The sequence below is a fragment of the Muscardinus avellanarius genome, assembly GCF_963383645.1.
Source record: "Muscardinus avellanarius genome assembly, chromosome: 10".
Lineage (NCBI taxonomy): Eukaryota > Metazoa > Chordata > Mammalia > Rodentia > Gliridae > Muscardinus > Muscardinus avellanarius.
The window spans coordinates 12,888,656-12,903,475 of NC_137796.1; the positions used below are offsets into that span (position 1 = coordinate 12,888,656).

The 14,820-nt window shown below is 44.6% G+C and overlaps 1 protein-coding gene across 1 annotated transcript in view; it reads left to right on the forward strand.

Annotated features, from left to right (window-relative positions):
• The window catches only part of SF3B3 (splicing factor 3b subunit 3), a gene marked incomplete at both ends in the record, with an annotated part of 52,149 nt that extends 39,838 nt beyond the window's left edge, over nucleotides 1-12,311 (forward strand). Inside the window, 8 exons of the mRNA XM_080702602.1 lie at nucleotides 91-296; nucleotides 395-551; nucleotides 2,685-2,810; nucleotides 4,560-4,772; nucleotides 5,552-5,650; nucleotides 10,522-10,665; nucleotides 11,529-11,633; nucleotides 12,171-12,311. Of these exons, the coding sequence (XP_080558728.1) occupies nucleotides 91-296; nucleotides 395-551; nucleotides 2,685-2,810; nucleotides 4,560-4,772; nucleotides 5,552-5,650; nucleotides 10,522-10,665; nucleotides 11,529-11,633; nucleotides 12,171-12,311 (1,191 nt within the window). The remainder of the gene's footprint in view (nucleotides 1-90; nucleotides 297-394; nucleotides 552-2,684; nucleotides 2,811-4,559; nucleotides 4,773-5,551; nucleotides 5,651-10,521; nucleotides 10,666-11,528; nucleotides 11,634-12,170) is intronic.
• Between the last annotated feature and the right edge of the window lie 2,509 nt (nucleotides 12,312-14,820).

The window sequence follows — 14,820 nt, forward strand, 5'->3', positions numbered from 1 at the left end:
TCCTTTATGCTTGGAGCTCCCCCTGGAGTATTCGTGCTGCTTGTCCACTGCTCTTTAAACACACTGGCTCTTCTTGCCTTTGGGATTTAGGAAATGGTGGAAGCAGCAGGGGAGGATGAGCGGGAGCTGGCTGCAGAGATGGCAGCCGCATTCCTCAATGAAAACCTCCCTGAATCCATTTTCGGAGCTCCCAAGGCTGGCAATGGGCAGTGGGCGTCTGTGATCCGTGTGATGAATCCTATCCAGGGGAATACATTGGACCTTGTCCAGCTGGAACAGAATGAGGCAGCTTTCAGGTAAAGAGCCCAGGGCAATCCAGGGTTTGGTAGGTGGCAACCAGGAGTTCTTTGGATTTTGACTAATTCCTATCTCTTGCTTCTTAATCTGTTTGCAGTGTGGCTGTCTGCAGGTTCTCCAACACTGGTGAAGATTGGTACGTGCTGGTGGGCGTGGCCAAGGACCTGATACTGAACCCCCGCTCTGTGGCCGGGGGCTTTGTCTATACTTACAAGCTTGTGAACAGTGGGGAAAAACTGGAGTTCTTACACAAGGTAGGAAACAGCCAGTGGGTCTCCTGACCTTAGATCCTACTGAGTTCTACTTTTCCCAAATTTATGAGTCAGATCCTTTGGGGACCCGCTTGTTAATTCTAATCCATTTCTTGGCAGCACATGGGAACTGCTAGGACCTTCATTGTTTGTTGGTGCACCAGTGCCTAACTCCCAACAGGAAGTCTGAGCACTCTCTCCCTCAGTGGAGACATAGAAACAAACTGAATCAGCCCCTTGTTTACTGTCTTACTATGCAGACAGCAGTTTGTGAACAAAATTCATTAGTCAAAGAATTGATCTCTGGAAGTTCTTGTTTCAGTGGAACAGAGTTTCAGTTTGGCAAGATGAAAAAAAGTGCTGGTGATGATGGTTACACAACAGTGGGAATGTGCTTACTGCCCTGGAACTGTTATACTTTAGATGTGATAAAATAGAAATAACAGACTTGTGTGGTGCTGGGGATTGAGCCCAGGGGCATTCTACCTCTGAGGTACACCTCCAACTCTATTTCATTATTTTGAAACAGGGTTTCACTAAGTTGCAGATGGCCTCATTAAGCTTTTTTTTTTTTTTTTTTTTTTTTTTTTTGGTGGTACTGGGGTTTCTGGAAACCTTCTACCTCAGGGCTACACTCGCAGACACCTATTTTTTATATTTTTATTTGGAAACAGGGTCTCTTAAGCCAGCGAGGCCGGCTTCGAACCTGCGCAATCCTCCTGTCTCCGCCACCCAAGCACGGGGATTACAAGCATGCGCCACCATGCCTGGCCTACAAAATATTTTTTAACATTTTTATTTAAAATAATTTGGGGGGAGCCAAGCGTGGTGGCACACGCTTGTACTCCCAGCATTCAGGAGGCTGAGACCGGAGGATTGTGGTTCATAGACAGCCTCAGCTACTTAGTAAGGCCCTCTGCAACTTAGTGAGACCCTGTTTCAAAATAAAAAATAGGGGATAGGGGGTGTAGCTTGGAGGTCGAATGCCCCCAAGTTCCATCCACAGACCCGAAAAATAAAAATAAAATAAATTTGGGGGTGCCAGGCATGGTGGTGCATGGTTTGTAATCCCAGCATTTGGGAGGCTGAGATAGGACCACGAAACACGGTCATCCTTAGTGCGGCCCTGTGCAACTTAGACCCTGTTTCAAAATAAAGAATAAGTTAGGCGTGGTGGCGCATGCTTGTAATCCTAGCATTCGTGAGGTGAGACTGGAGGATCATGGTTCGCGGACAGCCTCAGCTACTTAGGTCCTATTTAACTCAGTGAGACTCAGGGCTGAGGGTGTAGCGCAGAGGTAGAATGCCCTGGGGTCCCGCCCCTAGTACCACAAAAATAAATATAAATAAATAAATATAAAAAGTAGGGCTGGGAGTGTACCTCAGAGATAGAATGTCCCTGGGTTCCATCCCCAGTGCTGTAAAAAAATAAACTTTTGGGCCGGGCGTGGTGGCGCACGCTTGTAATCCCCGCGCTAAGAATAATTTAGCTGGGCGTGATGGTGCACACCTATAACCCCAATACTTGGGAAGCTGAGACAAGAAGACCACAAGTTTGATGCCAGCCTCAAAAACTTAAACTTAGTGAGATCCTGTTTCAAATTTAAAAGGTCTGGGGTGCAACTCAGAGCTAGAATACTCCTGGGTTCAACTCCATTACTAAAAAAAAGAATATATTCTCTTCTCCTCACTGGCAGCATATGAATCTGACTCCCCTCAGGATTACCAGGAAGGGGTTCTCCTTTGAGAAATAGTTACCTCGCAGATCTTCCTTTGTGTTGTACTTCCTGTCTCACCCTTACAGCCAAGCTGTCACTTTTCACTGACAGTCCTTTCCTGCTCCTTGACAAACCTCAGTTACTTGTTAGATGTTGGGTCCTCACTGTTCCTTCAGAACTTTTTCTCACTTGCATCATTAATCCACTTGGTGGCAGAGATGCAGTGTCAGACCTGTTTACCCAAAGACGTGGTTTGGCACGGACTCTGCCTATGCAGTTTATTTCTCTGATGAAAAATAGGTCACTTGCTCCTGTCTCCCTGACAGGTATCTGTAGAGGCGGGCACTTCTGGGTTGAGGGGTGGGGCCAACTGGCTGTATGTTCTGATGACTGCATGACCTGCTTTTCCTCTCAACAGACTCCAGTGGAAGAGGTCCCTGCTGCTATTGCCCCGTTTCAGGGGAGAGTGTTGATTGGTGTGGGGAAGCTTTTGCGAGTCTATGACTTGGGGAAGAAGAAGTTACTCCGAAAGTGTGAGAATAAGGTAAATAGTTGGTGTGGAGGCTAGGATCAGGCTCATAGACTCCCAAGTTGGTAATAATACACTTGGGTCTTAGGTGGAATGGGGGGGGGCAGTAGGCTCGGGTGGGAGCATAAAAAGTAAAAATGTGGTAGAAGCACAGTCACGCTGAATAACTTTTTTTCCTGAAAAGGGGTGATAAACCACTCAGTTTGGGGATTTAGGATAATGAGGTGGGGGGCATTGGTGGGATAGTGCAAAATGGTTCTTGAAAATCATGTGACTTTATTAAACAGTGTTACATTTCCCCAGTTCCAGCTTCAGAATTAGGCCCTTTAGGCCTGAGAAGGGCAAAAGTAGATGATCTCATTTCTTGGCTTATTTAAAACCATAAACCATCCTGCCTTTTCCTTTCTTTCTTTTTTTATTTTATTTTTTTCCTCCTGGAGGCTAAACCCAGGGGCATTCAAACTCTGTACAACAGCCTGAAGCCCTTTTTCTTTTTTCTTTTTTTTTTTTTTTTTTCTTTATTTATTTTTTCTTTATTTTCTTTTTGTGGTACTGGGGATTGAACCCAGGGGCACTCTCTCTCCAAGCTCTACCCTGAGCCCTGCCTTCTATCTCAGTCTCCCAAGGACTGGGATTACAGACATGTGCCATTATGTCCTTATTTATTTATTTATTTATTTATTTATTTATTTATTTATTTATTTATGTGTGGTGCTGGAGTTCCTGGAAGCCCTTCTACCTCTGGGCTACACTCCCAGACCTATGTATATATTTTTTAATATTATTTTATTTGGAAACAGGGTCTCCTAAGCCAGCAAAACTGGCTTCGAACCTGTGCGATCCTCCTGTCTCCGCCTCCCAAGCGTGGGGATTACAAGCGTGCGCTGCCACGCCCAGCTTTATTTTTTATTTTGAAACAGGGTTTTACTAGGTTGATGGGAGTCTCATTATTTGCTGGGGCTATCCTCAAACCTACCATTTTCCTGTCTAGCCTCCCAAGTACTGGAATTACAGGCATGTACCATCATACCCAGATCAAGAACCATGTTTTTATCCTGCTTACTTTTATAAATAATTCACCTGTGAGAACTGTGAGAGTTAGTCATCTATTCCCACTATTAAAAATCATCTTTTTTAGGCGGGCTTTTTTTTTTTTTTTTTTTTTTTCCTGGGCATGGTGGCTCACGCTTATAATCCCAGCATTCGGGAGGCTGAGGCAGGAAGATCAGGGTTCGCAGACAGCCTCAGCTACTTAGCAAGGCCCTTCGCAAATCTTGTGAGAACCTGTTTCAAAAATAAAACTAAAACCTAGGGCTGGGGGTGTAGCTCAGAGGTACAATGCCTCCTGGGTCCCATCCCTGGTACTGTTTAAAAAAAAAAAAATCAGCTTTTTTTTAGCCAGGCGTGGTGGCGCATACTTGTAATCCCAGCATTTGGGAGGCTGAGACACGGGGGAATATTAGTTCATGGCCAGCCTCAACTATTTGTTGAGGCCCTCTGCAACTCAGTGAGAACTTGTTTCAAAATAAGGAATAAAAAATAGGGCTGGGGGTGTAGCTCAGGTAGAATGCCCCTGGGTTCCATCCCCAGAACCGGGGGGGGGGGGGATCAGTTTTCCCCCCCACCTCTGGGCATTTATTGCTGACCACTGTTCTTTGATGTGTGTTGTTCTACAGACCCTGTGTGTGTTGTAGTCAGGGAAAACTATATTTCCTATGGGTTCTGAATTCCAGGATTACACCCATTTGACCTTGTTTTCCCCAGCATATCGCCAATTATATATCTGGGATCCAGACAATTGGACATAGGGTAATTGTGTCTGATGTCCAAGAAAGTTTCATCTGGGTTCGCTACAAGCGTAATGAGAACCAGCTCATCATCTTTGCCGATGACACCTACCCCCGATGGGTCACTACAGCTAGCCTCCTCGACTATGACACTGTGGCTGGGGCAGACAAGTTTGGTAACATTTGTGTGGTGAGTTTTTATTTCCTTGGCTTATAGTGAGGTGTAGGAAAGGTAGCTCATTTTGTTGTGTTCATAAAACCAAGGAGCCAGGAGGGTCATTATCTAAAATGTGAGAAATAAAAGTGGGTGGCCGGGCGTGGTGGCGCACGCTTGTAATCCCAGCATTTGGGAGGCGGAGGCAGGAGGATCACCGTTTGCGGACAGCCTCAGCCACTTAGCAAGGCCCTTCACAACTCAGACCCTGTTTCAAAAATAAAAAGACTAAAAAATAGGGCTGGGGGTGTAGCTCAGAGGTAGAATACCCCTGGGTTCCATCCCCAGTACTGAAAAAAAGGGGGGGGATATGAAATTCATTTGCACTAAGGCTAACTCGCCCCCAAAACTCTTTGTTTTTTCTTCTTACCAAGTCTCTTGATCCCTCTGTCTACCACCCTGGTTCAGCTCCCTCCTCTCTGTAGAACATGATGGGTTTAGTTTGAGATAGTGGTTGATATTTCTTTACCTTTTACTAGCATCTTGGCTTATCTTTTAAGCCCAGCCTAACTTCTCTTGTCTCTGTTCTCCTGCCTACTTTTGCTCTTTGCTGTGCTTGCTATGGCTTGATTCTCCTGGGATTCTCATTTTTCAGACACAGCTTCGCGGAGTGGGGGTGGGGCTATAAAAGCTCAAGCCTCTGTCAATAATGCCCCTCGGCTTGCTTGCGAGGAATTGGGCCAAACATGTTGCTGTTGGTTGACCCAGATGAGCAGATGCAGGACCTATCCAGTGATTTGTGTCATTTCTTGCAGGTAAGGCTCCCACCTAACACCAACGATGAAGTAGATGAGGATCCCACCGGAAACAAAGCCCTGTGGGATCGGGGATTGCTCAACGGAGCCTCACAAAAGGTAAGGTGTAGAAAGAGCCCAAGGGTAAGGCTCACAGAAGAAAGATTTGGAGTGGGTCATCCATAGTGCACATGACTGCCAAGTGCTCTCTCTTGCACATCCCTTTCTGCTTGCAAGTCTCTGAGCTGACAAGACACCCTGTAAAGCATGGGTGTGGGGTTTGTCTTAAGGTACCCACGTCACTATCCCCTTTTCTGTGAGTATAAATTAGAGATTTTTCTAAGATGTTATATCAGCATAAAAATTTCTCTAGTGGAAAAGAGTGACATCCTTGGAAAATAAGGTTATAAATTTGTTCCCGGTACTAACTGGCTGTTCTTTGGGTCCTGGACTTTGCTTATCTCCTGTAGTAGGTGTATACTTTAATAGAGCATCTCTGCACTTTTAAGAATAGATCTATTTTTGAGAGCAAATTATATGGTAGCTGTTGCTTATTTTTTTTGTGTGATTTTGTGTGTATGTATGTGTGTATCATGTCAGTCTCAGTATTTGGGAGGCTAAGACAGGAGGGTTGCAAGTTCGAGGACAGCTTCGGCAGCTAGTAAGACTCTCAGGAACCTAGCAAGACCCTATTTCCAACTAAGAAATAAAATAGGTCGGGGGGTGTACCTGGAGGTAGAAGGCCCTGAGTTCCCATCACCAGTACCATACACACACCCAAAAAAAGGGGAAAAAAATTAAGTAGCCAAGGCTGTCTATGAACCGCGGTCCTCCTATCTCAGCCTTCCAAATGCTGAGATTACAAGCATGTGCCACCACAGCTGTTTTTTTTTTTTTTTTTCCTGCTACAGAACAGACTTTTTTTTTTTTGTGCACTGTATTCATACATCATAGTGGGATACAAAAAAACTTTTGTAGACATACATGCACACGTCGCCCAGTCAGCCCCCACCCGATCCCCTCCCCAGCCCTCCTTCCCATGCTTGGCTTAGTGGTTGACATCTAGTATTATAGCAATTTATCCAAAATTAAAAATGATAATCTCACATAACAGTTTTATTTGTCTGATACCAAGCTTTTGATAACATTTCAATATTTCTTTTTGCTTTCTTTCTTACCAGAGAATATTTTTTTCTTTTTTTTTTTTTTTAGGTGAAACTATCATATATTTATATATTTATTTTTCAGAAAAAAAATCTATCCTAATATGGAATATGGACTCTAGATACCCAAAACGATCTCGAAAAAGAACAAAGCTAGAAGATATATATTTTCTGATTTCAAACCATATAAAGCTACAATAATTGAAACAGTGTAGTACTGTTCTAAAGGCAGATATATAAACCATTGGCGTTAAATAAAAGCCTAGAGCTAAATTCTTCCATATATTGTCAAGTTATTTTTGACAAGGTTTCCACGAACATTTGGTGGTGGAAATAATAATCTTTTAACTAAATATTGTTGAAAAATAATAATTACATGAAAAAGAATAAAATTGGACCCTTACCTAATCCCATATACAAATATTAACTCAAAATAGATAAAAGACCTAAATATAAATCTTAAGACTATAAACTTTTAGAAGAATCATCTAAAATTACCTGACATTAAAATAGCCACTTAGCCTTGTTGAGAACACATTTAATGTGAGGAGTACGTTAATCTATGTAATAAATTTTAAGTCACAGGTCAAAAAAAAAAAAAAACTTTTAGAAGAAAATCTGGGTCATAAAACCTCACAACATTGAAATTGGCAGTGATTTCTTGGATATGATTTCAATGGCACAGGCAACAGAAGAGTATACAAACTCCCTAAGAAATAAAAAAATATTGTATATCCAAAGACAGTGTAAACAGAGTTAACAGTTACTAATAGAATAGGATAAAATATTTTCAAATGCTATATCTGAAGGCATATTAATATTCCAAATAGAAATCCTAAAAATTAGCAACAATAAAAGCAAACAATACAATTTAGAGATACGTAAAAGACTAACATAAATAATGAATCTCCACAGATAACTAATCTTAGTTGTCTGTTGGATGGAAAATCTTGTTTCTCTGGTTCTGGTGTGTGTTACCTATTTCTTCTTTGTAGTTAATCTCTTTGAGTATTTTCTCTAGCGCTGGTTTTGAAGACATAAATTCCTTCAGTTTCTGTTTGTCATGGAAGCTTCTTATTTCTCCATCTAATTTGATAGAAAGTTTTGCTGGGTAGGAAATTTTTGGCTGGAAGTTGTTTTCTTTCAGAGTTTGGAATATGTTACTCCAAGCCCTTCTGGCTCTCATGACTTGGTTTGGGAAGTCTGGAGTGATTCTAATTGGTTTGCCTCTGAATGTCACTTGGCCCTTTGTTTTTGTTGCCTTTAAGATTCTCTGCTTGGCTTCCACATTGGTCATTTTGACAAGTATGTGGCGTGGGGATCCTCTTCTCCGATCCTGTCTAAAGGGAGTTCTATAAGTTTCCTGGACCTGTGTATCGACCTCTTGCTCTATGTTTGGAAAATTTTCTGCTATTACTTCCTTGAAGATATTGTTGATCCCTTTGGTTTCACCTTCTTTTCCCTCCTCTATTCCAATTATTCTTAGGTTAGCTCTCTTAGAATGGGCCCATATTTCTTCAATGTCAGATTCCTGCTGTCGGATATTTTTTTCTAGATTAGAAACTATGCGTTCATTTTTGGATTGATCATCTTCTAAGAGCGAGATTCTATTCTCCATGTGGTCTAATCGGTTGTTTGTACTTTGAATTGAGGCCTTTACTTCATTAATTGCATCCTTTATCTCTTTTTGGCTCTCTGAATTCTTTTCGAAACACCTCTATTATTTCTACAGTTATTTTCCTAATTTGATTTTCTAGAGATCTCTGGATTTCTGTTTTATCGGGTTCTGATGTTGTAGGGTTGTGGGCATTCATTGCTCCATTGTTATTCCTCTTTCCCATGATTTCGGAAGTTTGTGCCTTCTCTGGGTTCTTCCCTTGGGTCACTACGACTTCACTTAAGGTGCTCTGGATCTCGAGTCTATGGTATCTCAGACCCCACTACTCCTTTACTGGGTTGTATCACAGAGTTTGAGACCCAGGGAGTCAATCGAAGCTGCTTTAGACTATGGGGGGTGCCAGGTTGGATGTTCTCCTATGGTGTGATATCTCTGCCACAACCACTCCCCCACTGGGTCAAGTCCCTGGGATTTCTCCTCTGGGGCCCGCAATTTGACTCACTGTTGTTGAGTACGCAGATGGAGCTGTAGTGGACTCGGTGAATTCACTGCTGCCGCCGCCGCCGGTGGCAATATGGCGCCGCTGCCACACCCTCGGCTGTGAGGCTGGCGTATTTCTTCTCTGGTTTTGAGCTCCGCTCTGAGTTTCTGCAGCGTGTGCTGAGCCCAGCCACTGGGAACTTTAGATGCTCCCTGCGCCGAAAAAATCTGCCGAATCCCGCCCGGCTGTTCCACAGCGGCTCACCTCGCCTTGATGTCCACCGCTTCTCTCTGGAACCTGGTGGGCTGTTGAGTGTGTTGGTCTGTAGCCGTAGCCGTCCGGTGAACTCGCTGCTGCCGCCAGCAGTAAGGCACTGCTGCTGCGTCCTCGGCCGTGAGGCCGGCGTATCTCCTCTGTGGCTCTGAGCTCCGTTTTGAGTCCCCCTCCCCTCTGGGGCCTGGTGCTGCAAGAAAAGATGGCGCCCGCTGCTCCGCGCCGTGGCTCCGGCTGCAGCACTGCAGTCTGGTTTCTTTCTGGTGTCCCGTTTTTCCAGCCCTCTTTTTCTCTGTCTCTTATAGTTACATTTGTTTGTTTCTCTGGTGATGGTGTTTTCTGGCTATGAAAGGCACTGATTTTGTGGTAATAGAGATTGGTTGTTAGTGGGGCTCTTAAGCACTGCTTTTCTCTGTCGCCATCTTCCCGGAAGTCTTTTTTTTTTTTTTTTTTTTTTTTTGGAAAGAGGGTCTTGGTAAGTTTCTGCAGCTGGCCTCCCGAGCATAGGCATGCACCACTCACTGTGTAAGGCTCCTCCTTTTTTCTTTTTTTAAATTGCAATCTTGGTAATAATAAGATATTTATTACTTATTTATGCAATCTATTTATGCGATGCTCGGGGTTGAACCCAGGGTCATTATACCTCCAAGCCACACCCCAGCCCTATTTTTTATTTTGATATAGGGTCTTGCTAAGTTGTAGAGAACCTCACTTAAGTAGCTGAGGCTAGCCACAAACCTATAATCCTCCTGTCTTAGCCTCCCAAGCACTGGGACTACCAGCATGCCCCATCATGCCCAGCTCACAGAATGATTTATAGATAATAATTGTTTATCCTCAGCATATTTTTGAGGCATTAAGCTTTTAAGTAAGTAAAAGATGAAATAATTTAAAAGCATTGTTAAATTCCAGTAATTTTGGGTTTATTTATTTTGTTTTTTGTTTTGTTTTTGGTGCTGAGGATTAAACCCAGAGACATTCTATTTCTGAGCTATACCACCAGCCTATTTTATATTTTATATTTTATTTGAAACAGGATCTCATTGGGTTGCTAAGGCCGGCCTTGAACCTGTGATCCTTCTGTCTCAACCTCCCAAGTACTGGAGTCACAGGCTAATTTTTGTACTTTAAAAGCTAGTGAATAAGCCGGGCATGGTGGCACACGCTTGTAATCCCAGCATTTAGGAGGCTGAGACTGGAGGATCCCGGTTTGCGGACAGCCTCAGCTACTTAGTGAGGCTCTCTGCAACTCAGTGAGACCCTGTTTCAAAGTAAAGAATAAAAATAGGGCAGGGGGTGTAACTTGGAGGTCAAATGCCCCTGGCTTCCATCCCCAGACCCTCCAAAAAGAAAACAAAAAAGCTAGTGAGTATGGTGGAGGTGGGGGACTGCTGCTCTTGGAATCTAGAGCAGGCTCCAGAAGGCACACAGCTAATGGTTTGTTTTCATATTGCAGGCAGAGGTGATCATGAACTACCACGTTGGGGAGACAGTGCTGTCGTTACAGAAGACCACACTTATCCCTGGGGGCTCGGAATCGCTTGTCTATACCACCTTGTCAGGAGGGATTGGCATCCTTGTCCCATTTACATCCCATGAGGTGAGATGGCCCCATGTGGCTGGGGCCTTCGCCTTGCTAAGGTTTCTTGGTGTTATATCTGTCTCAAGAGGGCAAATCCACTTGTCCTTACTTGTAACTAGGAGAATTTTAGAAATTGTATAAGGTTGTGGTTAAAAGTGCCAGGGGAGATAAGAGTCTGAAATTTTTTCCTTCTCTGGAAAGTTACTCATTTTATACTGTACTAGTATGAGTATAGGATTATACTGAACCCAAAGCCCAAGAACAGAACTTTACAGACTAGAATTGAATGTGTGATACCCCCGGGGAGGGTGCTTGCTGCCTCCTGGGAACAATTCTGGCGTTGACTGAGTCTGGCATGTGTCATTCCAGCCAAGCAATCTGGAATCAGGAATCTGACCTCAAAGGCCACTCTTACCAAATCACATTCTCTTTCGTACTACAAATACAATGAAGTGTCTTTTGGGTTTTAGTTATCCTGTAAGAGCAGAAAAACCTGTAACCATGGGAAGAGTGATTAGATATTTATCTGTTTGTTGGTTAAAAATCAATGGCATACTTGCCAGGCATGGTGGCACACGCTTGTAATCCCCGCCCTTGGGAGGCTGAGACAGGAGGATTGCGCAGGTTCGAGGCCAGCCTCAGCTACTTAGTGAGGCTCTTAGCAACTTAGTGAGACCCTGTTTCCAAATAAAATAGAAAATAGGCCTGGGAGTATAGCCCGGAGGTAGAAAGCCTCTGGGTTCCACCCCCAGTACCACCAAAAAAAAAAAATCAATGGCATGCCTGTGTGTTGTGCTTCTGGAAACCATAGACTAATAGTTGAAGTAACCTTTTTTTCCCTTCAGTGATGAATTTGATGGAGTCTTTGTTTCTTTTACCAGGACCATGACTTCTTCCAACATGTGGAAATGCACCTGAGGTCTGAGCACCCACCTCTCTGTGGGCGGGACCACCTTAGCTTTCGTTCCTATTACTTCCCTGTTAAGGTAGGTTTGGGAATCTGCATTCAAAAGGGGAATCTGGATTCAGCTCATTCACCAAGTCTTTTCTGGGCCTCCGTTTCTTAAAAATTAGAACAATCTTGCCAGGCCTAGTGGCGCATGAATAAGGCTGGGCATGATGGCACATGCTCGTAATCTCAGCACTTGGGAGGCTGAGACACAAGGATCACAGGTTCATGGACAACCTCAGCTACCTGGTGAGGTCCTTTGCAACTTTGTGAGACCATTTCAAAATAAAGAAAAATAGGGCTGGAGGTGTAACTTGGAAGTAGAATGCCCCTGGGCTCAATCCTCAGTACTGCCAAAATAAAAAAATTTTTAAATCAGAGTAGTCCTGAATGAAGAATGAGGGAGTGGTTGATGGATGCAGTGATAGGAATGTTTCCTGCTCTTCAAGAGGGTTGTGGGTTTCTGAGGGAAGGAAAAGCCTTCCTTTTACCAGCAGTGTAGTTGCTGCTGAAGCCTATGCCTTTTTCTTTGCACATCTAAACTTTTTCTCCCTCTGATTCCTCTATGTCTTAGAATGTGATTGACGGAGACCTCTGTGAGCAGTTCAATTCGATGGAGCCCAACAAGCAAAAGAATGTGTCTGAAGAACTGGACCGCACCCCACCGGAGGTGTCCAAGAAGCTCGAGGACATCCGAACCCGCTATGCCTTCTGAGCCCTGCTGTGCCTGTGGGCTTGCCAGGCTCCTGTGTTTTGTTCCCCCGTACCATCACCACCACCTGGCTCCTGCCACGTGCCAGGACAGCGGGGACTGGATAATTAAGACTGTAATATTTACGCCAGTTGCACTCCCCTGAACACCCTTGGCATGACTGGTCTCCCCAGAATTGGCATTGAGATTTGCTCATTTCTCCCTGCCCGGTACTCAGCACATCACCCGGGCCCCAGTGTGGAACATGATTCTCCCTCCTCCTCAGCTCGTCCTGCATTGGTATTTCTGACGTTCCTGACTACTTTTGTATGCACCCTTAATTTTTAAGTGGTATTCCTGTAAATACAGTTTTGTATAATGTTACTTTGTGGGAGGCAAACTAAGGTAGTCCAGGCTGGATGCAGTACAACTCCCAAGTTCTGCACTCTGGAACCTACCAGAAATGCAAACTAGTTTTTAAGGTGATTGGTGTCAGTGTCTTTTTCTGGGAATGAGAATTCAATGGGAGATTTGAACCTGAGTTGTTGGGAGACTGGGTCTACTTTCTTCCAGCTGCCTTAGACTTCTGGGGCCTCCTTCTCCAGGCACGGTGGTGGGTTTTGTCTTTCCTGGCCCTTTGCTGTGCAGATGAAACTTGGGCTCCCTAACCATGGCTGCCACCTCTCTTCCCACTAGCTTTTGAGGAAGGGTGGTTGATGTCTCCCTAGTATACCTAGTTTTGGAATGGGAGCTCCCAGCTGAGCAGTCTTGTTTCGTGGTGCTCCTGAGAAGATCCTTGGCCCTGTAGTCAGTGCATGCAGACAGCCAAACACTAGCCATTCTTTGAGAGCAGTCAGTGTATGCAGGCCTTATTTAAAGCCTCATGGATAAGCTGAGCATGGTGGCACATGCTTGTAATCCCAGTACTTGAAAGGCTGAGACAGGAGAATCACTGGTCCATGGCCAGCCTCAGTTACTTGGGCCCTCTGCAACTTAATGAGACCCTCTTTCAAAATAAAGAATATAAAATTGGGCTGGGGTATACCTTGGAGGTAATACCCCTAAGTTCCATCTCCAGTGCCAGTAAATAAATAAAGGCTCCTGAGTAACAAGGTGAGGCTGTGTTTACAGTACACATCTTGAGCAGGTTCCACAGGCCTTGGGGGTATAAGGAAAGCATGAGAGCCTGTGAGCCAGAAGTGACCCCATTTTAGAAATGTTCCAGCCCACGCTTGGAAATTCCTTCTTCTCAGCTATGTGGGAAGCCCAGATCTTTCAGGCGGTCCTTTAGTGCATTGAACCCAGAGAAACCCCGGCTCACTGCTGTTTTTAGAACTTCATGAGCTGGGCGTGGTGGCGCATGTTTGTAATCCCAGCATTTGAGAGGCTGAGGCAGGAGGATCACAGTTCACAGGCAGCCTCAGCCACTTAGCGAGGCCCTATTTAAAAAAATAAAAAGACTGAAAAATAGGACTGGGGGTATAGCTTGGAGGTACAGTGCCCTTGGGTTCCATCCCCAATACCACAAAAAAGAACTAAATGAAGTAGAGCATCCTTTTATCTGCAGTAGCTCAGCCACTTAAACTGAGCAGACTTATCAGGAGCTGGCATTGAGAGCCAGGAATAGGATTGGACACAGCATTGGACTGAGCAGCCTTCCATCCAGCAGAGCAGCTTCCTGATGCCGTCCTCTGGAACTAAGCTCCTCTTCAATCGTGACTTGATTTGGATCAGTCAGTAGAGGCCTAGGTTTTGCCAGAATTGAGTCCCTAGATAAGGTGTTTTTGGTTTTGATTTTTCCTCACTTAGCTCATGGATTTGCACGTAGTGCTTGGGAATTGCATTTGGGAAACCTAGTTTCAGGGCTCATTTTTTTCCTGTGGCCTAGATGTCTGAGGCACTCTGCACAGATAGTTGAGCATGGCTTCGGGTCGAGCCTCCCTCGCTCAGGTGTGACAGGTAGCAGTCTGCATGCAGTAGTGGGACTTCTGTAGGGAGGACCACCCATAGAATCAGGGGTTGTCTTCGTCAAGCTTCCTGTGCAATCTGTCCATCTCTGCCAGGGGATGGGCTCTGATTGAAATTTCCGGTGTGCCGGTGCCTGGAAAACAGGCCTGAACATGCTGAGAGGTGGGGTTTCATCATGTTTATATCTGCTACCTCGCGACATACAAAAGATGCTTAACGATATTCAGCTATTACATGAGGCAAAATTCTAAGCCTATCTGTGTAGATGTTAAGGGGACCTCATTGGTCCCTTTGCTTTGATTAAGCGGCCTGTCTCCAGCCTTGCAAAAGCCCATCAGAGGCTGCTGAGGAGCTGGGAAAGGCGGCTTCTGCCAGAGCGCCATTACGGGTCTGCTTCCATCCTTCCCTCTGCTCATTCCCTGTGACTTGGATCTAAGCGAGGACCGAAACTGTTTTAGCTGCTTCAGCTTTCCCCAGACCTCATGGGCAGAGGTTCTGCAGATGTTGTTTCCTTCTGAAAAATCTCTTGCCAAGAACAGCATTCCGAGTGGGGAGGGGGTTCAAG